Source organism: Protopterus annectens, chromosome 14.part0 (assembly GCF_019279795.1).
Source record: "Protopterus annectens isolate FY-2018-M chromosome 14.part0, PAN1.0, whole genome shotgun sequence".
NCBI lineage: Eukaryota > Metazoa > Chordata > Ceratodontiformes > Protopteridae > Protopterus > Protopterus annectens.
Window position 1 is genome coordinate 369,109,151 of NC_056748.1, and position 27,050 is coordinate 369,136,200.

At 39.7% G+C, this 27,050-nt stretch overlaps 1 protein-coding gene across 4 annotated transcripts in view; it reads left to right on the forward strand.

Moving 5' to 3' along the window:
- Positions 1-27,050, forward strand: part of ZSWIM8 (zinc finger SWIM-type containing 8) — a 2,719,879-nt gene that overhangs the window by 2,134,468 nt on the left and 558,361 nt on the right. For all 4 annotated transcript variants that reach the window (XM_044056095.1, XM_044056097.1, XM_044056096.1 and 1 more), the window contains exon 17: positions 19,370-19,525. In XM_044056095.1, coding sequence (XP_043912030.1) covers positions 19,370-19,525 — 156 coding nt within the window. The remainder of the gene's footprint in view (positions 1-19,369; positions 19,526-27,050) is intronic.

Below are 27,050 nucleotides of genomic sequence, written 5' to 3' on the forward strand. Positions count from 1 at the left end.
GCAGTGTGTTTTTATAATGTTATTGTTTTATGTTCAATAAACATGCTGCCAAACTAGCATATTGGTAGTAGTGCACTGCTGCTCTTCTAAAAAGCTCAGAGTCCCTCCCCTGCCTATCTGTGGGTGTGATGGACCAATCACCTGGCAGTACAGGGACTACCTTCGCCGCTACAGATAGGACCTTTCCAGTTTTGTAATGCCACAGTAAGATAAAGGTCTCTTGGAAGACTGCTCCTTACTCTGGATTTCTTCTACTGAGCTCAGAAGAAACCCTTTTGGGTTTTTATTTCTTCCTCCTGCTTATTCTGTAAGGGCTTGAATAATGTATTCTGCTGCTGTGACTGTTTTTTTTTTCTGATTACAAATTTTGTATATGCTTCTGTTTTTACTTTGACTAACACAGTAAGAACTGTGCTGTTAATTAAACACTTCCTACTTCTTCCATCAACTCATCAATCAATTTACTAGAATAACCTCATTTGGTAAACATTTGTTTTAGTAAACTACATTCTTCCAAAAAAGATTCCTCCAATGTAATCATCCTTGCTGCCCGAACAAACTGCCCCTTAACTAATGCTCGTTTTTGCTTGAAAGGGTGGTAGCTACTAAAATGGAGGAAACTATTGGAATATGTATTCTTGCGAAAGATTTCCGCTAAAAATCTCTTATTGACCTCATATTTCTTCAATATATCCAAATATGGAATTGAAATGTTTACCAAATGGGGTTATCCTAGTAAATTGATTGATGAGTTGATGGAAGAAGTAAAAATAAAGAGAACAATGGCCATTTCTTACCAATTCTGAGCTCTAGGAGCACAGAAAAGCAACAAAATATGAATAATCTAGATCCAACACAAACAGATTATGAATTATCTATACATGTAGATACTATTTCTAATATTACTGAAAATGATGGCCCTAGTCGAAGGATATCCTACCAAAGCAGATTTTTTAACAACATACAATAGGGATACCCCCATGGTAAAAAAAAAATCTTAAGAATTGGAATCTAATTAGTAATGATAGAGACATGAGACAGATCCTAGGATATGCACCCATCTGCGTATATAGGAAGGGACATTCTTTGAATAATTTATTTGAATATAAGAATAATAAACAATACAAAGGCCACATGCACAAATGTGGGATGTGTAAATTTTGTAGGAACATCCTAGAAACTAATATTTTAGAAATCAATGGGGTGAATATTAGGTTTAAAGAAAAATTTTCCTGTGCAACAGAAAGAATAGTATGCTGTGCACTCTGTTCTAACTGCCCTTGTTTCTACACGTGCAAAACAGAGCGCTAGTTGAATTGCAGAATTGGGGAACACTTGAGGAATATTCGAGATAGATATGTATGTAATGCCGTAGCTAAGCATAGTATGTCATATCCTGAGCATAGTTTTAAATTTGTTGTGTTGGAACCTATAAAATTAGCTGAATGTGGGGGGGGGGGGGCTGGGGGCTGGCCATATTTATTAGAGAAGCTGAACTTTCCTGGCAGGTTCGCTTGAATTCATTATATTGGCCAGGGTTGAATGATAATGTGTATATTAGTAGTTTATTAAAAATAAAGGTACTTCATATACCCTAGTAGAATAATTTTGTATTCATCAAATATATTTTATAAATATAGTTTCTAAAATTCATTTTGAATACACATTTTAATATATATTTAAATATTTATATAGTAGGGTTTATATGCATGTATTTATTCTTTGTATTTATTCTAGGAATTCATTTTTATGCATCGATAGGTTTTATATGCCATATAAGACTGTTATTTATTTATTTTTATTTTCATCTACTTACATATTCTTGGAATGCATTTATATTCAGTATGGGAAGGTTTATTTATTAGACTCACGTACTATTAGGGTCCCTTTGTATAATTATTTAATCTTTGACATATACTATGAGTGTATTTATGTGCTGGCACTTTAATATCTTAGTTCCTGACTAACAGGAGGAAATAAAGTCATTACTTGCTTGTATTTAAAATGAAGTTGTGCTGGTTATATAAATTTTGTCTGATGAAGTCTCTTTCAAAGTAAATCCGAGACAAAAGCGCTTATTTGTTTTTAAAAAATAGTTTCCATTTATTTAAGGAGACTAGTACATGTGCTGCCTTGCTCTGCATTTCCTGCATTTTGGGAGTATATGATACCAGTCTGTTGCAGGAAGGATGTGTGTGTGCATGCACTCACACACACACACTCCATGCATGGCATCTGGCAATTTAAAAAATCAGTTCTGTATGTATTTGAGATGTGGGAGCAAACAGAGCATCAGCCAGACAGCAAAGACTACACAGAATGTATCCTACCCAAGAACTAAGCACTGTGAATCAATAATGCTAGCTATAAAAGGCCACTGTGTTTTGCTGTACATCATTTTTATTTTCGCTTTTACGTCTTTGTGGGTTTTTCAGTTTTATGCAGCTTTTATTTTTTTTCTCCTGTCTGTTTTTCTGTAACTTTACTTTGATCTGTGAAATTCTATTTCAGGAACATATTCTTTGCCTTATATACTCATATATTTTTCTTTCTTTTCTTTCTCCTTAATCATCAGAGTTTAAATATATCCATTCACCTGCAGACTTGATTCTGGAGATATTTTGACTGTGTACAAATGTTTTTTGAATGCCTTCACAAAAAACATATGAAGCATAAGGGAAGGGATTCATTTTATTTTTATTGTACCCATATTTTCGAGTATTTGTGCTACTGGTTAAAAGTGGGTTCATTAAAGTTCAATTCTTTAAATCTGACATGCCAGTTTTCACCTTGAAATTGCTGTATATTGGGGATATTGCACATTCCCTAGAGTGGCCTCTTTGGAGATGGTATTAGTGTAGGTGTGCAGGGCTCAGTTTTTTATGAAGGGTATCTCTCTCACCACAGAAAACATTTTTTTTGTCTACATATTTCTGAGGAAATTGTTTTGAGGCTTGACAAAGCAAGTTCTCCTAGGAGAATCTGTGACAAACATTACCATAATCCTTCTTTCAACATTGTGTGCTTGTCAGTACGCCTGTGATCTTCCTTTGTTTCGAGTGTTGTAATTGAAATTGATCCAGTATGTCAGACCAGCCTGTTCTTTAATCACAGCCTAAAAATTTCTCAGTTTATTTTTAGGACATCTTGTGTTTTCTAGAAGGGAGAAGTGTGAGTCAGATACAAAGAGAAGAGTGAAGTAGGATGTATGAGTGGCGGTTAAGTAAGGGTATGACAAGATAGATGCAAATAGGACAACTGAAAACTGAAGGTTCTAGTATATTTGGCAAAAAATGGCTATATCCAATATCAAATTCAAGGTGCGTCCAGGAAGTTGCTTTCTGAAAACAGCATTTTTTAAGTAGAGACTGAAACTTAAATACCCTTAGTTGTGGCATGTTTTACGTCTTCCAAATTTTATCAAGTTTGAATTATTTGTAACTTCATCCAGATGAAACACACTGTTTGAAGCTTCTGTTTACCCCGGTAAACAGATGTAAATAATTAATGCAATAATCTCAATAGACCATGTGCAGGCATGTTCTGTGTGAATAGGATCACATAAGAAATGAACAAAACATGCATACAGATATAAGGAAATGCTAAAAAAATATAAATAAATAAATAAATAAATAAATAAATATATATATATATATATATATATATATATATATATTTTTTTTTTTTTTTTTTTACAGATGCAAGAATATGCTACAACATTTAGTTCAAGAAGCACTTTTCAATGTCAAAACATGAATAGAGAAGTAGAATTATGCTTACCAGAGCTTTATGGATAAAATGTAATCATAATGACTGAGATGGCTTATGCTACAGGGATAGCAGCAGATCATTATATAGACTGGTGTAAAGCATACCTCTCAACCTGGAAACATCAAAAATCTGGTCAAGGCCCATGAAAAATAGGTACAAATCTGTACGCTGATTAACATCTAATTTGCATACATAATTACATAACCCCACCCACTACAGTGGAATTGTGGGATATCAACTTTCAAACGCAGACCGAAGAACAGACAACCAAAATATGGCACCACTGACCCCCTGCAGCCATTCCAATGTCCCATTACCTGGCAATTTCGCCCTATTTACCATAAACACTAATGTGTGCATACTGCTTTACTTCTACAATGATTATTTGGGATTTTATTTTTACATCTGTTAAACAAAGCAATACTGTCTCAGTGAAAATAGACTTGGCATTAAAACTTCTCTGCTCTTGAAACACATTCATTGAAATATCATTGAAACCCACACCACATCCAAAGAAAATGCATCTGGCCAGTGGTGAATAGAGATTACCTTTGGGCTGTTTTCAAATCATTGGCCACTTGTACACAAAACAAGAAACATTTATGTGTTCTTTTCTTTGATACACCTTCCTGACTTTATTAAGTTATATTCCTTGTATAATACAACACAGTTGTTATTGCGCATTTTAAATTTATTGTTTGAACATTTTTCCAGTAGGCTGTACGGAAGGCAATGAAATAAAATGCATGAACCAATAATGACAAAACTGACCAATTCAGAACATTTCCATCATAAGTCTACTTCCACATCCAAACTATAAACAGAATGATAGTAGTATAAGCCATAGGCATCTTGCACAGCTTCTCGCACTTATTTTCAATTTCAGGATTTTTTTTGGGGGGGGGGGGGGCAAAAGGTCAAAAACCAGGGATACATTTTAAACATTGCTTGTATAATTTTGGAAAGTTGCTAGAATAAAATGCTGTGTTACCACCATACATGTTACTGGCAAGTCTTGAATCCAGAACACTACACACTACAGTCAGTGCAACATACTACTATGCTAAATCAGCAGTTTAAACAATAGGAAGACTAACTTAATAGCCATCATTTAGTGAATTCAGTTCTCACTTCTCACCGTAGCTCTCAACATCTTAGCACAAAAAACCTGGACAAACAACAAAGTCAATAATGGGGGAATAAAAATTCTGTTGTCACCATAGCTCTCAAACTCTTGGCATAAAAAACCTGGACAAACAACAAAGCCAATAATGGGGGAATACAAATTCTGTTGTCACCATAGCTCTTGGTACAGGGTTTGAGCTTAAATACCTGTAGCCACCCGATCTATTACATAATTGCGGGCATTTTTACAAACACACACACATTGTATGCGACTTGCAGTTTTACATTATTGACCTTGTAGTACCAGTCATTTGAAGCAGGCAGTAAGGAATTAACAGCATAGCACTGCAGTTTTACAAACAGATATATTGTTGGCCTTAGTCCACTTCCTGATCCTCAACAGATTGAAAAAAAAAAAGAAATAGGAAGAAGCAGTGGGATATTCTCTTGTTAGTCACTGACTACTATAGATTAATACAAAAAAATCAGTACTGTTCAGAACCTCCTGCTGTTTTTGCTGATCTACCTATGCCTGTTTTCAGAAATTTACAATTGCGTGCACATGACATACAATAAGAGTGTTATGTTAGCAGCTGGTTAACCCTCCAGCTGGGCTGCAGTCAGTACTTTATCCTTCTGTGCCAAAGGTGTGGCCGCTTCACTGACATTCTAATCAAAAGATTACAGTTAATTCTCCTATACATGTTTGTGTTAAGTGAAGCTAGCTATAAACTAAACAGTGTTATCAGCATTTGAGGTTATCCATCTATAAAGATCACTGCACCAGTCAATACATTCAGTTTGTTCTAACATCAATATTCTTTGCTAACCTTAGCCGTCATGTAATGTACAACCATTTAACTCTAGAATTTAAGCATGTGCAGGTAATTAACCATGGCATGGCCTATCATATTTGCTGGACTTGTATCAAACTGCTAGAGAGATAAGATTAGTATCTCTATGAATGCATTCTTAATATGGCCAACAACCACTAAAAAATGGTGGTAGATCTTAGACACTGCTCCCTATGCATATAGACCAACCTAACCTGTTAGTATAAGAAAATGTTCTGCCTTGGTAACTGAACTGCTTACTACAGTCAAATATAATATAAACCTCCATTTTATGCAGTCATACATGATATGTTAAAACTCTAAGGAGTGTGAAATATCAGTTACCAAAATCCATTAAAGATTAAGAGAGTAAAATATGTAATCCTGTTTTGGCTGAATATCTGCTTTAAGTGCTGATAATGCATAGGCCATCATTACAATTTAGCAAAGTCATAAAATATGCATTAATGGCTGTATGTGAACACACCCTTTGTTCCTTACCTAATCCAAAGTTATTTCCAAAACAGCAGTGGATTTACCATACAGCAGAAGATCCATTAAGTCGCTATGGCAGCAGCGTCAAAGCAAAGCCCTTCTCTCCGCTCAGCAGCAGCACCAAAGTCATTTTGGCTAGGCTAAAGCAAAGCCAACAATTCTTCCCTTGGCAGCAACAGTTAGTTCAAATCAAAACACTTCCCACCTGCTTCTCTCGGCTCGGCGACAGCAACAGTTCCCCGCCTGCTGCTTTCAGCAGCTACTGCTCGCAGCCAGTCGGAAATGATGACGTGAGCTCCTTGAGCTCAGTTCCGACTGGCTGGTAGTGCTGACGGAGCTGATGTCATCGTGCACGTGATGACGTCCGCTCCAACAGCGCAAAAATTTAAAAAATAAAAAAACAAAAGCAAAGAAATCGGAAATGAAGGGGTGCCACTCGGGAATCGTGGCACCCCTTCATTTGGACCCCAAAACCCGGTAAAAAACAAGCAATTCGGGATGGCTGGGAGGTCTGGTGTAAAGACATTAAAAAAGGCACGTGCGAATAGTTGCAGGAAAAGGATACCATAAGGAGAAGCCAGAGAAAAGATGAAAAATGCATGTAGAGGTAATAGGAGTAGAAGAGAAGAAATGAGTGAAGCATGATGAATGAGTGGCAGTAAGTAAGGGAAAGACAAGATGAGATAAGGAAAGATGAAATACGGATAAAGGGGTGTGATAAAGCTGCCGTGTTCATGTAACATGACCCGGCTGAATGCATCTGCACTTTGTTTGGGTGAAGAGGTGTTGCTTGAGCTGTTGTCTGCAGTCTGAAATCTTTTGGACAGCTGTAATTGAGAAAGTGAAACTGTTTAGTGAAACTTACAAACAATTGCCTTTTGAACGGACCTTCCTAGCCCCCCTCCCCCATTCTTATACATGTTAACTCTACAATTGTACAGCTGCAGAGCAAAGGGAAAAGCCCACACAAATTGAATCACTGCCAGCATGCAAATTGAAGCTACACTGGTGATGATTTCCTATGGGGAAACAGCAGTCAAGGAGTTCAGCATCAGGAAATTGAACTTACTGAGTACGAACATCACTCGCTTTACACTCAACCAGTTGTAAGGTCATAAGAGTTGTAAAGTACATATTTGTGTGCCGTGGGGGTATGACCCATATAACTTAGGCTACTGCAACATTAATTTATTAGAACATTTACTGTCATAGTAAGTTTATTTACACAACTGTACTTTCTTACTAGTGACAGTATATGTCCTCCTATTCATCTGTTGCAGTATTCATAACATGATCGAATTCCCTGCCATAGGTGACCCAACGTCGGCCAGTATACAAAAAACTTCACTACTGTGGGGGGTATGTGGTGCATTGCACGTAGGCTGTGATGGATGTCGGCCATAAAAGTGACATACGCACGCACCATCCTCAGAACTTCTCTGCAACCAGATTCAAATGCCAGATTCCAACGTACGGTCTTCTAAATTTAGATAAGTGCCCCGTTGGGGAATTTTTTTGACTTTTGCTACTGTCTTTGATTAGGGTTCATGTCATCCAAGAGGGGCAAGTGCCAATGTGGGTGACAAATTCCACATAAGGATAGCCACCTCCAGTGCCTGTTCTACTTAGGCCCAAACCGCGACCATAAAAACTACTCTATTTGTCATACTTAGGCCCAAACCGCGACCATAAAAACTAGTCTATTTGTCATACTTTTGTCCCAGACACTTTAAGGAGTAGATTTTCCTCCCTTGCCATCTACCTTGAAAATCAGAGCTTAAATCTGTTAGCAAAATGTGGAATGAAGGGATCCTCGGGGCGTGAAGCCTAGTCAGCTTTGAAGCGGAAGGCCAAAACGCAAAGGCCTGAACCTTCTGTTGCGCCTTTGGATACCGAAGTCGAGCCTGATGCCCAGATTGCCTTGGATCCGAGCATTAGCATGTCTGCATAGGCCGAGCAGGCATCCATGTCAGATGTCTGAGGGGAACCACATCTCATGATTACTAAAGGGATTCCACACATCCTTGTTTGGGAAGAGGTAGATTCCAACCTGATTGAATGTAGACTTACTTCGGGCTTCCAGCCCTACATAAAGGCAACCTGCATGGGAAAGTGAGGCAAAAAAAAAACAAGCATTTGTCTCCTCCAATAGAACCTACTAGCGACTGGCAGAAATTCACTCAGGACCTTTTCAATGTCACTTGGGCATCCTCCAGGTTTTACAGCCCCCCCCCAGTACTGTCTCTCCACTTAAAAGAGCTAGGGAAGAGGATACATCTGAGGAAGAGCATCTTCAGGGAATGAATCCTTGGCCTACTCTTCTCTAGTCCCTTCCCCTGAAGAGGAATCAAATGGCATAGATTCACCAATGGAAGGCCTGTCCCTTGGAGAAAATCTAGCTAAGATGAGAGATGATTTTAAATGGGATAGCACCCAAGTATCTGAAGTACAAAAAAGATATTATGACCTATTACAGGCGAAATCACTTAGCTCATCAGCTATCCCTCCTGTATTACCTGCCTTTCCCTATGCCTTTTCTTCAGCTTCTCAGGCACCAGATTTCCAGCCACCTGCCCCCCAAAAAACAGTCCGCTTCTACAAGGTCCCAGAGGACTGCAAGTTCATCTTCAGATGTCCTTCTGCAGACCCTTCTGTAATTTCTGTGGCTTTTGATAAGCCATCAAAATTGCTACCCTCCACTACCCTCTTACAATCTGATAAGGATAGCAGGATCCTGGATAGACTAAGCAAAAAAGTATATATTTCTGCCAGTTGGGCATTCAGGGCCATAAATTACCAAACACATATGGCTGAATTCGCATTGGAACTTATATCCCGACTTTCACAGGTAATTGCAGGCCTGTCTGACTCTGATAATAAAACCTTGCCTACTTCATTGCTTGGTGTTCTCAAGCAGCACATCACTCCATAAAATGCAGCTATCATGCTGCAGAGGCTTCCGCCAGAGCAGCTGCCTCCGGATCAGTAATAAAATGATTTTCTTGGCTAAGGCTTCAGCCCTCACCTGAGGATATAAAAGCCAAAACTCATGGATGCTCCTCTGGACAATTCTTCTTTATTTGGACCTGCAGCTGCTAACATGTTCAAATCTCTGCAGGAAAAGGATAAGGAACTGCAGAAATTGAAACATATTTTTGTTTCCCCAGTTCCCAAGTTCCAAGTAAATTACCCTGCAAAGCCTGTATTTGTGCATAGACATTCCTGTCACACACAACCCAGAACAAAGAGTGACAGGAGATCACAACAGCCTAGGGGCTCACTGGCACTCCCTTCATCTAAGCAGCCTTTTGCAGATAAGCCATCCTCTGACTGCTTTCCCCATCCCATCCACATCCCACTTTAACAATGCCTAACCCTATCCCTGCCAGCCTGGGAAAGCATAACTCAAGATGCCCGAGTCCTGCCTTTTATATGAAAAGGGTACTTCATGGTGTGGGATCAACTACCCATCTTCAGGGGCATCCCTCAACCTACCAGGGAACAACTTGCCTTTTTTCCAGAATTTCTGTTAGAATTACTGAACCAAGGGACCATTCAGAGTATCCCCAAAAACAAAATAGGCAAAGGATTTTATTCCAGGTTGTTCCTGGTGCCCAGGAAGGTCCCTGGAAGACCTATTCTCGACCTGTCCTGTCATTCGGCAGGTCAGGATAAAACAGGCAAGCATCATGGGTTCTTGTTCAAGCAGCTTTATTGTATACAAACACATCATAAATGAGGTTAAGTAACTTTAACTTATAAACAAACTAGCTATCATGTACTTAGATGTTAACACTCTGGATTCACCTTCAAAGTGGCACCGAAGGTAACACGTGCTTGGTATTTATATGCACACACAGGTCTTGGAAATGCTTCTTAAAGGTACAGCACACCTGTTATTGTACATGTCCCATCTAAATAGCTTCCTAAAGTACCCTCTTTCCACTTGCTGACACTCCAGATTCTGTTCTCACTCATTCTGCCCCAAACTTTCATGGTTACCGTGGATATCAAAGATGCATATCTGCACAATCCCTTCCATCCCAACAACAGAAAGTTTTTACGTTTCCCTGTATCATTATGGCATTTTCAGTTCTGTCCCTTACCCTTTGGGTTTCCTTCTGCAACCAGAGTCTTCACCAAATGCCTTGCTCCTGTGATTGCCCGCTGCAATCTCCAGGGAACCTACATCTTTCCATCTCTGGGTGATCTTCTCCTTCTAGCTCCCTCCACATAGGAGTTGGAACGAAACATTGCCTTTACCAACAATCTTCTGCAAAATCTGGGGTTCACCATAAACTTAAAATCGGTTCTCACCCCTTCACAGGAGAAAGTTTTCCTGGGATGCAGATAGATCTTATGAGGGTCTTCCTTCCACCACAAAAGGTACAGAATCTTATCTTTTACTTTAAAAACATTCTGCTTCTTTGCCACTTAACAGCCAGAATTTTCCTCAGGGAATTGAGCCTCATGGCATCCACCATTCCCATGCTCCCCTTAGCTAAACTGCACAGGAAAAAATGGCAATGGTATCTAAAGTCAGTTTGGATGCAACACCAGCACCCCTTAGAATTCTTTATTCCCCTCATCCCCTGTCTGATGAGGGAAATTTAGTGGTGGATACATCGCGTCACTTGGCCCAAGACTACTCTTGCACCCTCCTGCTACTCGTTTAGAGATTTGTACATACGCCTCAGACATAGGTTGAGGAGCAAAACGTTCCACTCCTTATTCCAACCAGGACTTCTAAATCTGTTTACAGACACTATGACAGTCCTCTGGTATGTGAACCAATGGGGGGACCAAATCTTATCTAGTATCCAGAATGGCTCTTCAGGCTTGGAAGCTGGCAGTAAAATTCCAGATAACCCTTCAGGCAGTGTGCATCCCAGTCTCTCAAAATTGTATGGCAAATTACCTGAGCAGGTCACAAACACCATCCCACTAATGGATGCTCCAAAGGGATGTGTTTCTAGATATTGTCCACCAGTGGGGTGTTCCACAAACAGACCTTTTTGCCTCCCTCATGAACAGACAACTTTCACAATTTTCTGCCAGAGACCCAAATCTTCTGGTCTGAAAAGTGGACACCCTCTCTTTCTCTCTGAAGGGGATGTTTCTATATGAATTCCCTCCCCTTCTTCTCATACCAAAAGTCCTGTACAAAATTCAGCAGGACAAACCAAAAATCTTGCTGATGACCCCCTGTTGGCCAAGACCACACTGGTTCCCACTCCTCCTGCATTTAGCTAAGGGCAGTTACTTCACAGAGTGGACCTTCTCACACAAGACAGAAAGATCCTCTTCCATCCCCACTTGGAAACTCTTCAGCTAACCCTGTGGATGATAGAACATTAATTCCTTTTAGACACCTATTCTCTGAGAACATGCTCACAGTCCTCCAGGAGGCCAAAAAATCATATTTTGCAAAATGGAAGATATTTTCAGGTGTCTGAAAAGAAATCAGGATCCATTAACAGTAGAAACTCCCTTGGTTTTGACTTGCGTGAATTGCTCAATGCTGGTTTGGCTTATTCATCAGTAAAAGCTTATATGTCAGCCTAGTCTGCTCATCTGCCTCTATCTCACACTTTAGCTAGTAGATTTGAGGCAAAATAATTTCTTAAAGGCATCCTACACATTAGACCTCCCAGAAAACCTGTTCCCCCTCCCTGGGACCTTAAGTTTGTTTTAGAAAAGCTGACTTCTTCCACCCTTTGAGCCAGCTTCCTCAGCTACTCTTCAGCACTGTTCCTGGAAAACTATTACTCCTAGCCTTAACTTCAGCCAGACGAGTGTCTTGAGTTACAGGACCTTATGGTGTCCCAGCCCTTTCTGGTCTTCCATAAAGACAAGATTTCCCTATGCATAAACCCATTATTTATGCCCAAGGTAGTCAATGACCTATCTTTAAATCAGTCCATACACTTACTGACCTTTTTCCCTTCTCCCCAGAACTCTAGTGAGAGGGTCCTCCATACCTTCCACAAGCAACTTAGATTTTATTTAAATAAAACCAAGGCTATTAGAAAGTCAGATCAGCTTTTTATGTCTTACAACCCCAGGGCTCTGGAGTGGGCTGTGTCCAAGCAGACTGTTTCCTCCTGTTTTTTCAAGACCATTTCCTTCTGCTACACTCCCCAGTTAGGACCCATTCCACCAGAGTTGCTGCTTCATCTGAGGCTTTTTTCATGGGATTTAACACTAACTCAGTTCTTGAAGCAGCTACATGGGCCTTGGTCCATACCATCATGAAACACTACAGATTAGATATAATTTCTAAATCTAGAGCAGGATTTGTCAGATCCACACTGCAGGGCTTCCTGGAAAGCTCCTCAGCCCCTACCTCCTCCCTTTCTTCATGAGCTTTGGTATTCTCCCTTATGTTATGAATACTGCAACAGAGGACAAGAGGGACATTGAACAGTTGTGTAAAATCTTACCTTAACAATAGATGTCTTTCTCTTTTCTGTTGCAGTATTCCTGTCCTCCCTCTTCCATCTTGGCCTTGCCTCTTTCTGGATGATTCTCACCCTACTTCTTTAGGCTGGTGCTCCCCCTGGGGTGGTAAGTTTTGAGGATGGTGCGCATGTACATCACTTTTATGACTGACGTCTGATTGCAGCCTACGTGCGATGTACCACGCACCCTACAATAGTGAAGTCTTTTGTATACTGGCCGACGTTGAGTCGCCTACTGCTAGGAACACCCTCATGATGTCCTTCAAGAATGCAACTGCAGTCATAACATATGGGTTGTCCTGCCTCAGGCAGCCCTCGGTCGGCCGAATTCCAAAGTCTGGGTCCGGCGTCGGCTGGTGTTGCCTCCTCTCCGACGTCACAACGGCTTGAGTATAAAGGTATCGGCCGACGCCATCTTCTTCAGTCTTTCTTGCCGCGCGGTGCCCGAAGCAGAAGCAGTTCGCAAGTGCCGGTCGGTCAGCTCCTGTGTTTTCAGTACCGAAGTCATCTAAAAGCTAAGTACCCCGTTGGGGAACATTTATTCTTGCCTCAGCCGATGTCAGAACAAATTGAGAAAGTTAAGAATTGTTTGTCTTGTGGTAAACAAATACCTCATAAGGACTTCCATTCTCTCTGCCTTCCTTGCCTGGGCCCAGACCACGACGTCTCGGCCTGTGCTGCCTGTGCCTGCTTTAATAAGCGCACTCTCAGGCGCCGGGCAGAATTCACCGAGGACTTCTTCGGCGGTGCCGGTTGTTGATTTTCCTCCGGAAACCGAAGTTCTGGATCTACCCGACACCATTCCTGTGGACAAGGTAACGCCTGCACGTGGGGCTGCTAGGCCTCCTGTATCCATGTCCATCAAGGCCTTTGCACGTGCTAAGGCCGCCAGTCAGGCCAAGGCCAATCCTAAACCTGCCCAGGCCCCTTCATCTGATAAGCAGATCATGTCTCTGGCTGCAGATCTTATTTCCCTTATCAGGGGGTCTCAGCCTCATCCAGACAGGGGTACTCAGCCACCTGCAGAGAAAAGGCCTAGAACTGAGCAGGCGGACGACCTGTCCTCGGATGAAGCCTCTGGGGATTCTGAGCATTCTGATACTCAAGAAGAACCCTTCCAGGCCTACGAGGACTCTGATGCTGAGGAATCAATTCCCTCTGCCTCCCCTCCAGAGGATTTCTCATTTGGGGAAGTCCTGCATTCCATGAGGGAACATTTTCAATGGCAGGGTCAGGAATTCTCTGACTCCAGCAAAAGGCTTTGTACTTTCCTCAAGCTTCCCCAGCACAGACCTTTGGCTATCCCTCCAGTTATGGATGTTTTGGATGATGTTTTCTCTGACCCCGGTGCCAACCCTGATTCTCTTCCTCCTGCTCCTGTCAAGCCGGACAGATATTATAGGGTCCCTGACACTCACAAGCACCTTTTTAAGGCCCACTCTGTGGATCTAGAAACTATTTCACAGGGCCCCAAGGTAGTGGCTTCCTCCTCTGCCAAAAACCCACTGCCAGCTGACAGAGAAGCAAGGTCCCTGGTAAGATGGGGTAAAAAAGTATATACCTCTACTACCCTAGCGATGCGGTCTCTTAACTGCCTTTTTCACATGTTTCAGTACCAAGATTTTCTCCTGAATGATTTACAGAAAAAGTTAGCCTCTCCTGAGCCTATTGATAAGAAGGCACTGCAGGATCATATACATAACACTCTGCAGTGTGGTTATGATGCACTGGAAGCTTCATGTAGGGCAGCTATGACTGGGGCTGTGATACGTAGACATGCTTGGTTGAAGGATCAGTCTTTGCCTGACCATGTTAAAGTAAAGTTACTGGATGCATCTTTGGAAAAACAAAAGCTTTTTGGTGCTACTGCACAAGATGTATTGAAATCCATAGAGGAAAAAGCAAAGTCAGTACAGACAGTCAAGGATTTCCTTCAGGTTCAGCCACCCAGATTCAGCAGAAACTGGCCCTCAAAGAATTGGTCCTTCCCCGGCTCTGACAAGTTTCAAAGGGGAAAAAGCAGACGTGCCCGGGGTAGAGGGCAATACCGAGGATCTTACAGGGGCCGCCACTGGCAACCTCCAAATCAAAGAAGTGGCGCAGACACTTCAGCTGCACCACAAGGACAATCACAATGACTTTCGTACCGCCTACAAAGGTTCAAAGAGAAGCACCTTTGGGCGGAAAATTAGCCTTATTCTCACAAAACTGGCATATCTTAACCAAAGACCATTGGATTCTGGATTTGATAGACAAAGGTTACAGATTCCACTTCCACACATTACCAATAAGACAAGGCATGCCAAACCTGCCACAACATCAAAGGGCAGAGGCACTCACTCAAGTTTCCAAGCTATTAAGTATAAAAGCAATAGAAAGGGTTCCTCCTCAGGAGCAAGGTCAGGGATTTTATTCAAGACCGTTCCTTGTTCCAAGAAAAGAAAACAAATGGAGACCCATACTGGACTTGTCAAACCTAAACACTTTCCTCATTGTGCCAAAGTTCAAAATGCTGACGTTGCAGCAACTTCTTCCCATGCTGGGCAAGGGGTCTTGGCTGGTCACTCTGGACCTCAAGGAGGCATACCTGCATGTCCCTATCAGACAAAGCTGCAGAAGATACCTCAGATTTCTTGCAGGGACAGAGCATTATCAATTCTCAGCATTGCCGTTTGGCTTATCTACTGCGCCCAGAGTGTTCACGAAATGCCTGGCATCAGTAGTGGCACACTGCAGACAGCAGGGGATTCAAATATACCCCTACTTGGACGACTGCCTCATACAAGCAGACAACAAACAAACCTTAAAAAGGAATTTGGACTATGTCATGCATCTACTGCAGGCCTTGGGATACACAGTCAACATTCAGAAGTCAAAGTTACAACCATCCCAACAGATTACATTCCTAGGAGCCAAACTGGACACGGAAACCCAAATGGCCTACCTCACAGAGGAAAAACAGCAGCATTTACCGGAGTACTTCAAAGGCCTAGCAAAGCTTTCCCAGCTGACTGCAAAGAAAATCCTGCAGGCCCTGGGTTTCATGGCATCTTGCATCCTTCTGATAGCTTTGGCAAGACTTCATATGAGAAAGCTGCAATGGTATTTAAAAAACTTATGGTCACAACACAACAACAGCCTAGAGGACATAATCCCACTTATTCCATGTCTGCAGAAGGAATTTCTATGGTGGGCTCAAGCCAGTCAACTAAACAAAGGCATGTCTTTCAACAGACCTCAAGCAGGCCAAATGATTACAACAGACGCCTCAGACCATGGATGGGGGGCGCACATGGAGGGCAGATGCATTCAAGGTCTATGGACGCCAAAGGAAAGACATCTGCACATAAACCAAAAGGAGATGTTGGCAGTGATACATGCCATCGAGACTTTCCAAAAATCACTACAACAAGGACATTTGCTAATAAGGACAGACAACACCACTGTCATGTGGTACATAAACAAGCAGGGAGGCACTCATTCTTATCCCTCTGCAGACTAACAATGCTTCTCTGGGAAAAATCCCTGAGCCTGAAGATACACTTACAATCCCAGTTTGTACCAGGCAAGGACAATGTACTGGCGGACAATCTGAGCAGAAATTTCATGGATCCACACGAATGGATGCTGCACCCTCACATTTTCTCTCAACTGACAAGGACATGGGGAAGACCGGACGTAGATCTTTTTGCTTCCCACTTAAATCATCACCTGGAAAAGTTCTGCACAAGGACTCACCACCCTCTAGCTTGGAAAACGGATGCTCTCTCCTTCAGCTGGAATTCTCTGAAAATTTATGCATTCCCTCCCCTGCCTCTGCTGACCAAGGTGATACTGAAAATCAAAGCAGAACAACCAACAGGCATCTTGATAGCTCCAGACTGGCCAAGGCAACACTGGTACCCATTGCTATTTACCATAACTCGGACCAAACCATGGCCTCTGACCCTATGGCCCCTGCTCCTAACAACACAATTACAGGACTGTACATCAAGACCTGAAAACATTGCATCTGACAGCCTGGAGGCTAACATGACTTCAACACCTAACTCTCTTTCCAAATCTGTTCAAGAGATCTTGCTGGAAGCACACAGACCTTCCACCAGAAAAACCTATTCAGCCAAGTGGAAGAGATTCAGCATCTGGAATGCCAAAAGGGGTCAGGACACAGTATTACTGAGCATACCTCAGATATTAGAATACTTGGCAGAACTATTTCATACTGGACTCTCATACTCCTCAATAAAGATTCATGCCTCAGCAATCTCAGCAAAATACAACTGTGACCCTCCCGTGTTTTCGAATCCTCTGCTAAGACAGTTTCTAAGAGGGATAAAGAATATCAAACCTCCCAGAAAACAGCCAGTACCTGCATGGGACCTCAACTACGTGTTGGAAAAACTAACTCTTCCTCCATTTGAGCCAGCAGCAACCTCAGAAATGCAATTTCTTTCATGGAAGACTGCCTTCTTATTGGCAGTCACTTCTGCAAGAAGAGTTTCGGAGATGCAGGCACTCATGGCAGTGCCCCCCTTCCTCATTTTTCATCAAGACAGAGTCTCTCTAAGAACCAATCCTACATTCATGCCAAAAGTTATTTCCAGGGTGTCTCTAAATCAAGCTATTCATCTACTTACATTCTTCCCCAATCCTCAAAATAGGGGGGAAAAATTTCTACATACTTTGGACATACACAGACAACTACGCTACTACTTGGACAGAACTAAGGCCACCAGAAAGTCTGACCAGCTGTTTGTAGCCTATGCTGCTGGAGTACAAGGAAAAGCAATTTCCAAACAAACAATTTCAAAATGGATTGGACATTGCATCAGATTTTGCTATCCTTTTCATGGAAAAGGTGTGCCAGCCAATATTAGGCCGCACTCCACCAGAGCTATAGCCACTTCCACAGCTTTCCTAAGAGGAGTGGCAACAAAGGACATTTTAGAGGCTGCTACATGGAGCTCCGTGCATACATTTACCAAGCACTACCACCTGCCCTTATACTCCAGATCCCGAGCAGGCTTTGCTTCGGCAGTCCTGCAGGGGATCTTAGCTACACCATCCTCATCTTAGTTCCATCCACCCCCAGCTTGGCTATGGTATTCAACCCATATGTTATGACTGCAGTTGCATTATTGAAGGACATAGTACAGTTTTGTACCTACCATAAATGTAGATGTCCGATAGATATGCAACTGCAGTCGGATTTTCCCACCCTCCTACCCCTCTGTATCCTTCTTTTTGGGTCCCTACCCCTTTTCCCTTCAGCTGGGGGTATCTCCTATGGTGTATCTGTTTATTGCTGTTGTGCATGTTTGGGATTATTTTTATCCATTTACCAAATTTAGCCTTCCTAAGAGGGCACCTGACATCTGGGGCAAGAAACACTGAAGAAGATGGCGTCGGCCGATGCCTTTATACTCCAGCCGTTGTGACGTCGGAGAGGAGGCGACACCAGCCGACGCCGGACCCAGACTTTGGAATTCGGCCGACCGAGGGCTGCCTGAGGCAGGACAACCCATATGTTATGACTGCAGTTGCATATCTATCGGACATCTACTTTTATGGTAGGTACAAAACTGTACTTTATGAATACTGATAAAGAGACGAGAAGGGCATCTATCATTATGTAAGATTTTACACAACTATTCTAAATGTAAGTTAATTTTGAAAGTGTTCCTTTTTTTGCATTATGTTCATGTGATGCGCCTTTTTGTGTTAGTGTCATCTGGTGACATTTACTTAACGTTTATGTGCCTGCATTATAATCACAGCTGATTTATTGCATATTGTCTTCTGAAGAGGAAGCAGAAACCCTTAGTACTGCTGATCATCATCGAACTATGCTTTTTTCATTTATGCCTTCTGTTTGTCATTAGCTGGCTTATGCTCTTGGTGTATGCTGTTCCATCCCTTTCATATCTTAACACAGAGTGGGAAGAGGAGGTCTTTAAGGTGATTCATTTGCAGGAATACCTGTCTGGAACTGGGATTTTCTAGTTATAGGACCAGGCAGAAAGCTTGATAGCAAGAGAAATGATGTATTGGCACTACTGCACACTTCTTTAGTCTGACTGATGATTGTACAGGCTCACTTACATGCACACACTGATAAACTGAGTTCCTTGTTAAGTCCTTCTCAAAAGTTAATCGACTTGTGACTAAAATAAGAAAATTGAAAATCAGTTCTGAGAGAGGTTTCAACTTTTTTTTTTGGGGGTGGGGTGCTTTCTTTATATTTCTCATGCACATTTTTAAACATAGGGTATGGACTGATGGAATGATATTCACATGGGGTAGTAGAATCTGGGGACAGTTGATTCTTTTAAATCAGCTTTCCTTGGATGGAGGAATGGGGGTGGTACTGTTGCCTCCTTAAGTTACCTACAGCAGTTGGACAGGCTAAATGCACTCAGGAGTTTTCTTTTGTTAGCTGTTTTATGCATGTATTTGTATATGCATTTATACCGTAACATCACCTCCCCCCAACACACACACGCACTTGCATGAGAGATGCTGTGTGTCTTTTCAATTAAATGCTCTTGGAGATGGTGAGTATATTCTTCAGACTTTTGTAAACCTTTTGTATTGCATCTTATGCTGAAACAACATAAAGTTGGAAAAATAAATGTGCGCTAGTCCTCCTTACCTAATAGAATTTGCTTCCTTTGTTTTCATCAGAAAATGTCCAGAGTACCACCTGTGAACCTCTAGCAACAGATTCCACATCCTTCAAGCAGGAAGGCAAAGTACCTAGTAGGCTGGCACTTGGTGGTCGTGGGGCATACAATGGACGAAGTTGGGGTTCACCAGTTCGACAGAAGAAAAAACACACAGGTAGTCCTGTTATTTTTCAGGCAAAATCTCATTAACCAGGAAACTCTTTATAATTAACCTACTTTAATGCTTGGAATTTGCCCTTCATTTAGCATTTTTTTCTTTTCCTTTATAATTATAATCTGAGTTACGTGTGGCTTGAGTATCTCATTAAATATCTCTCTCTCTCCTGTAAACAGATGGGTGAAAAGCAGACTCCAGTATACTCTGCACTCTTGAAGTTTTATGTTAGTGACAGTTTTGTGGGTTTTGGACTGTCATATTGCTAGCAGCTGTGACATTCATAAATCAAAAATAGTGAGGGACAAAGAACCAAAATCTGGAGTAGTTTTTAAATATTACAGTAATTCACTTAGAAATTTAATAGAAAAGGGTGTTTGTATCAACCTGCTTTGTCTTTAGAATAAGAAGCATAGAAGTCTGATGTTCGGCATTATTGACAGACTGAAATCTTCAGTGATTTACCAGAAAAACAAAAAAATAAAACAAGGGGCAAGGCACAAAAAGGAAACAAAGTCATGGATGGTTGAGAGCTATGATGCTATTGTTAATACTGTAAAGGCTGAGTATGGATTTCCTTGACTTAATTTTGGAATGGAAATAGTTTTACATTGATAGGCACAGGAATGTTAATAACCTGCTGCTTACTTACTCCCAAACATGCATGTGGGTTTACTGACTGCATGTTGGCTTTCTGTCTTTTTTATTAATTTGCTGTACCTTTAAGACAAATCCCCATCAGTTTAGTTTGTAGGCTTCATAGTAATGGACAAGTTAACTTCTTACTAGAAATAACTGGATGCCATTCTTATGGGATTTCTACATAGTTAGAAATTTTGGATGAGTATTAAATGTAATAGTGTTATAGTATTGCACTTATACTTAATATATCATAGTATTATTATCACATTAGAATACTATGCTAATGACACCAAAGGGCTTTTTAAGCCTAGCCATGCTACCCATTTATAATATATAAGTGTTGGTCCCATAGGTTTTGTGGGGTGGTGTATGTATTATTTAAGCATGAGTGGTTGAACATTTATAAGCTTCCTGTCTGTAGCAGAGATGTAGATGCCAGACCATGGGTATATTTACAGTTCCTCATCCACTGATCAAAGTTTCACTTGATTAGGTGAAACTGGCAGTTGACAAAGAGGTTAAGGTTGTGAGCTGTAATTGCACAGGGTTTGATTCTCTTAGCCCGCATTTGCCTCTGTTTGACCTTGAACAAGTTGCTTATAGCAGATATTACTCCTGGGTTAATTCTGAATAGGGACTGTGTCTCCAGTGGACCTACATTGTTAACAAATAGATTTATTGTTAAGTGCAGAGAGGACCTGTGCATCATGTGAATGGAAAACCTGTTTCAATGAAGGGGTTGCCTGTGAGATACATTACCTGTCCCTCCAGCATGTCTTATTTATGTCACAGACAAGGATTTCTTTTTTATCAATTTAGTTTGTTTACTGACGTAGCCTGGATTTTAGGTCCCTGAATGAGGTGTTTGTTTTGTTTTGGGGATATCCAACAGGTACATTAATGCTGGATCAGAGGATGCTTTGTAGGCCAAGCATAGGACGTCTCTCAGCAGCCTGCAGGAGACGGAGTATAATAAGGCTTTGAGACATCAGCATAGGACTTGTTTTCCTTGTCATCCCTCTGTGGATGCTCCAGTTATTGCATATGTCTGGTTAGCTACATATTTATGGGTGCATTGTACTTAATGATTGTTCCATTGTACTCTGCCCTCGTAAGACTAATGTCATCTTTGTACCCAAATGCCATACTCTTGCTTATAAGTTGTGCAGCGTAATGATTTCCTCACTACAGTAGACACATGATGTTCAAAGACCAAGTTGCTGTCTGCATGTGTTTACATCCCTGACCACTGGGTCTACTCTTAAGGGTGTTTTATCAGTATAGTAATTTGAGGGGGTGGAAGTCTTTCTGAAAACAACTGTTATACACTTCTTGTCATTGAGTTTTAAGCTATGACAGGACTTCTTGGAGGGTAGTTGTCATGTAAGATTTCCAGTTTATAATGAAGTAGTCAGTCATCTATGAATATGGTATTGAGTTGAATGGAGAGTGTCTCTAGTACATTTTAGTATGTATTGTGGGTTTTATGGGTCATGGAAAGGGACCTATAGCTTACAAGGATATATGGTATGCGATTTTGCCTATGATAATTTGGACATTTAGAAGTTCAGGCTTCTCATACTGATTCATCTGCCTTGAAGTGTGTTTGTTTTTGATGTGAATAGAGATACCTCCACCTTTTGTCTCTTCCTATGCATTAGATGTTTCTGGGTAAATTTCAATAACTGGCTAGTAAGTGCACTGCCCTGGATGCCAGAAAAAAAAGAAATACAGAGGACTTGAAGGAAAATCAGTGACAAAAGGCGAGGAAAAAACACTGACTGGGAAAAGTACTGCAGCTGTTCTGCAGAAATCAGTGCAAGTTCCAGACATGACTTCAGGCAACCAAGAGGAAAGTACAAGGCAATTGCACACAGACCTGACTAAAATACATGAAACACTGATGGAGAATATCAATGTGAGCAATAAAAGGCTGGACAAAGTGGAAGAAGCTTTAAACAGATATTCAGATGAGGTGCTAAAACTGCAAAACTCAGAGGGCGAAATGAAGAAAAGGCTGGCTGAATATGAGACTGCATAAGAAGAGACATTTCAAAAAGTAATAGAATTAGACGACAGAGCATATAGGGAAAACCTGAGAAGGAACATGCTGTATTAATTTTATGAAAGCACAAATAAAAAACTGGACTGGTATTCCACAACAGGAATTGCTGATTGAAAGGACACTTCATGTGTATGCTCCAAACCTGGCTATGAGAAAACAACCTAGACCTTTAATAGTAAAGATACAGTCTTATCGACAGAAGGAGTTGATTCTGGCAAAACTATGGCCGAAGGGCAACGTGCTAAAAGTGGGAGACAGCAGAGTGTTTTTGGAGAATGACTACTCATCATTCACCAGGCAGAAGAGTAGTACATTTATTCCATTATTTAGGGCACCCCATGTGCAAACACACATGCAAATCTGGTGGTTTTCCAATGGGAACAAGAATTTCTGTTCAAGCATACATTATTTGAAAAAAATAGTACTATACAAAAGATTTGTAGATGATGTTCTCATTGTTTGGAGGGGTACTAAAGAGGAATTTAAAACATTCTTATATTATCTTGAAAGTACAACTGACTTTTTAAAATTTACAATGGAAACTTCACATGACACACTGAGTTTCCTAGATGTAAATTTAAGCACTGAAGCAGGTACTTTAGTCTCCAGCCTCCAAAGAAAATCATGCTGGAAGAACACGTTATTAAGATTTGACAGCATGCATCCAAGACATGTTTTTCCTGCCATCATTAAAAGTCAATTTATCAGAATAAATAGATTATGTAAGGATCATGATGTGAAAATGAAAGAAATGGAGTTAATGGAGAAACTCTTTTATGAAAGAGGCTATAATAAAAAGTTGATTAAACAGATTAGAGATGAAGTATTTATACCCATTATTCATGAGGATGTCAATCTGGTTGAAAAAGGAAGTCCTAATAGGTATAGTTATAAAAGTTATAAAGTAAGCAACATGGAAACAACTAAAAATGAGACTGCTATAGTCAGATATGTTATGACATATACCAATCATAATAAAGCAATTTGTGAAATCATTCGAAATAACTGGAGAATTTTAACTATAGATGATAACACTACTAAAATTGTAGGTAGTTCCCCCAGGTTTGCATATAGGAACAATAAAAACTTGAAAAGGCTATTATGCTCCAACCCTAGAATGAATGACACCTTGGATTTGAGAGGAAGTTTAAGATTGGGTACATTCCCTTGTAAGCGTTGTAACGTGTACCTATATCACGAATGAACCGAATTTTATGCATCCAGTACTGAAATATATGTTCATTCCTAAATTTGAGGCAACATGTGTAACTGAAAGCCTCATATATTTAGCAATTTGTGATTCTTGTCCAGTATTTTATGTAGGACTAACGAAAAGAAAACTAAAAAACAGAATATATAACCATATGTACGATATAAAGTGCAGAAATACTCTGAATGCCCTAGCTAAACATAATATAGATTTTAAAGACCATCAATTTAAATTTAGGGTACTTGAGATAGTGAACTTTAATGGTCGAGGGGGAGATCATGTGAATCTATTGGAAAATAGAGAGTTGGAATGGATTTTTAAGCTTAGAGCCCATATATATCCGGGTATTAATCAATATGTATCTATTAAATCTATACTTAAAACAAGGAGATAGTTTGCTAATACTATTCTATGATTGTAAGATCAAAAGAAGTATATGGAAAAGCTATAATATAAATAATTATGAAGTGGAAGTCCATCTTCGATAGAATATTAATTAAGTAGATGCTAGTTGGGTATGTTAATATAATATATAAGATTTTCCATTGTAATTCACGTATATGGCCATACTTAAAAGTTGATATGTTATATATAAATTTGTTTAAAATGTCTACATCATGTTCCTTAGTTATAATTCAGGGTCAGTACCCATAAGATGCTTTATTACAACTGTGAAATATACACCTAGGGAGAATTTTTTATACGCATATACAGATGTAATTGTTCTTTTTATATATGAGTACATAAGTTACGAACATATAAGCTACATGATAAATGGTGATTTAAAACATAACAATACATACATTTTATTTTATTATTATTTTCATATATTTTATTTATAGGGCCTGCATATAGTGTTTTATTGTATAACAACATGGTTTTAATAAGAATGTTATTTAATATATTTCATGTAGAATTTATGTATTTCATTTTTGAATGAGCACTTGCTTAATTCTAGTAAATACCTATTCAGGTAGCTAGCACTTTAACTGAAACTAGCTTAATTCAATGAATGAATTGATTAGATTATTTGAATTACTTAATGAATTAATTAAATCAAAAAGAGTATTTAAATGCTTGTTTTAGACATAAGAAGCTAGATCTGAAGAAGCATATATAGTATACGTGAAAGCGCTCATCTGTTTCGTGTTTTGGAATAAAAGCTTTATATTTTTGGAACATACGTGGACATTTGTTCTTTTGGATTACCTTGTGGTTGCAACATTTTGGTAAAAAGTTCTGACCATCTCTGTGTAGAAATCCACCTGTTTATTTTCTGCAAAAAAAAAAATTATTTATGGAATGTCGAGAAGCAGGTGTGAGATTTAAGCTGCAGTCCCCAGCTATCTTCAAAATATTTTTCCCTGGATGAACAAAATCATTTTTTTTATGAACTAAGTGCTAAGGAAGAAATGCAAAAGTTTGTCCAACAAAAAGTGAGCTGTGAAACAGAAGGAGATTCTCCTTGTTCTTCTGGTAAAAAAAGACACAGAGAGAATGTGCCATTGAAACCTTTTCCAGTATTGCAACAGAAAATGCTTGAGAGAGGGTAAAAAAGCACAAGAGTTGACTAGAAGAATTGAGAGTATGTTGGAAATGAAGCAGAGAAAGGGCTTGGGAGATGAAGATGAACAGGAATAGAACAAGAAAATTTGGAAATATTGGACAATCTTGGCCTTTGTTAAATTTGTAGGTGACTCTAAAGCGTATGCCCTACTTCTTGTCATTAATGTTTGGAGAATAAAATCAGTAACATAGAAATTGACAAATGGGGATTACAAAGGAATAATTATATTTGTGAAACATGACTAAGAAAATCTGGAAATATTGGACTTTTTTGGACTTTGCTAAACTTGTAGGGGACTCTAAAGCATATGCTCTACTTCATCTCATTAACATTCGGAAAAATACTCAGGAAAGGGGAAGAAGAAGGAGAAAGTTAATTGCAAGTAAAACAATTTTTTGTTAATACTACTATTTAAATAGTACATGACTTTTTTGCATGTTATAAAGTTTTTTCTAGTTATTTTTAAGTGTAATGGGGGTACTGATATAAACCGGTGCTCCCGTTTTATCTTTTTTTCCTTTCTCCTTTCTGTCTTTCTCCTTGTTTGGTTTTAATAAATAAATGTAGACACTGCAATCTACAAAAAAATGTTTGAAAGAGCATGACAAAAGAAAAATTAGTGTGCTTTTTCTTATTCTTACATACGGGAATGACTGGGTAAAGCTATTAGCTTAATCTAGTAAGTTTTAAGAGAAAGCAAGTAAATGAAAAACAATATGGAGTATTATAATGCTTTTTTTCTAGTAAACAGTTTTATGTCTGGTTTTCATGTCTGGCATACAATCTGATAAAGAGAAATGGATTGGATAAAATGTTTTCTGAAAGCATTCAAGTGTTTTCCCAGCTGAGAGAGCTATAGAAATAAAACAAAACCAGACAGCACTTAATAGAGCCACAGGCTATACTATGCGTCTTAGCATGGATAACTTTTCTTTTAGGTCAGATCAAGTCTATGTGTGGCTGTCACTTTGGAATATTTGTTCCTGTTATGAGGTTAAAGCTTCAGTATTTGAAGGTATAGATAGTTTTTTGTGCTATTAAGTTAATATGTTTTAGGGGGTATTGGGAGTGTGTGTGTTTTTGTTTGAGGGTTTTCAATAAAACAAAAAGTTCTGTAAGATGTGACATAGGCTTAAATGAAGATGACAAGAAACAGCTGTATAAAAGATAAACCTGCCAAACAGAACTTGCATGTAACACAAAAGCTGTAACTAGACATTTAACAAAAAAGCTGTTATACATAAAAGGTGAAAATAATCCTTTCTCAAGAATATGATGCTTTCTATAATGTCTTTACACGTTTATGGCCTCATAGATAAATACAAAAAAAGAAAGAGTAGTGAACTATATTAAAATGTAGAGTGCAACTAGCAATGTTGTAGGAGACACACTTAGAACTGAACATGTGAATTTGATAAAGAAAGGTTTTCAGGATGGATATTCAGCAGAATACCTGGAGCAAAGGAAGAGATGAGTACTTATATTAATTGCAAGAGGAACTCCAGTAGTAACAGAAAAAAAAAGACAATAATAGTAAATTTGCAGTACTAAGGAGCTACTGAAAAGGGAGGAGGGATTACACTGGCATGTATTTATATTCCACTGAAAACTGTTGTAATGGAGCTTAAGGAAATTCTGGGAGAAATAATCAGCTTTCAGCAAGGAGCATTCCTTATAGGTGGGGACTGAAATTTGATTTGCAACAGTGAAGATGTGTCTTGGGGCTGGAAGGGAAATAAAACAAAGGAGAGTAGATTTTTAAAGAAATTTAACATGGAATATGTGAATTCAGTAGTAGGAGTTCAAATTAAATTTACATACTCATCCCCAAGATACAAAAACTGGGTTAGGGTAGAAAGCACAAAAGCTTGTAGCACAACGATTGAGGCAACAGAAAGTAGAAAGGGCTGTCACTAAGCTTAGGGCGCTTATAACAAGGAAGATAGCGAGGGATCCTGTAGAAGTATTTGAAGTATTTCAGAAGTTCTATGAAAGTCTGTCTAAAGCAGAGAAATATAGAAATCAAGAAAAGGTACAAATG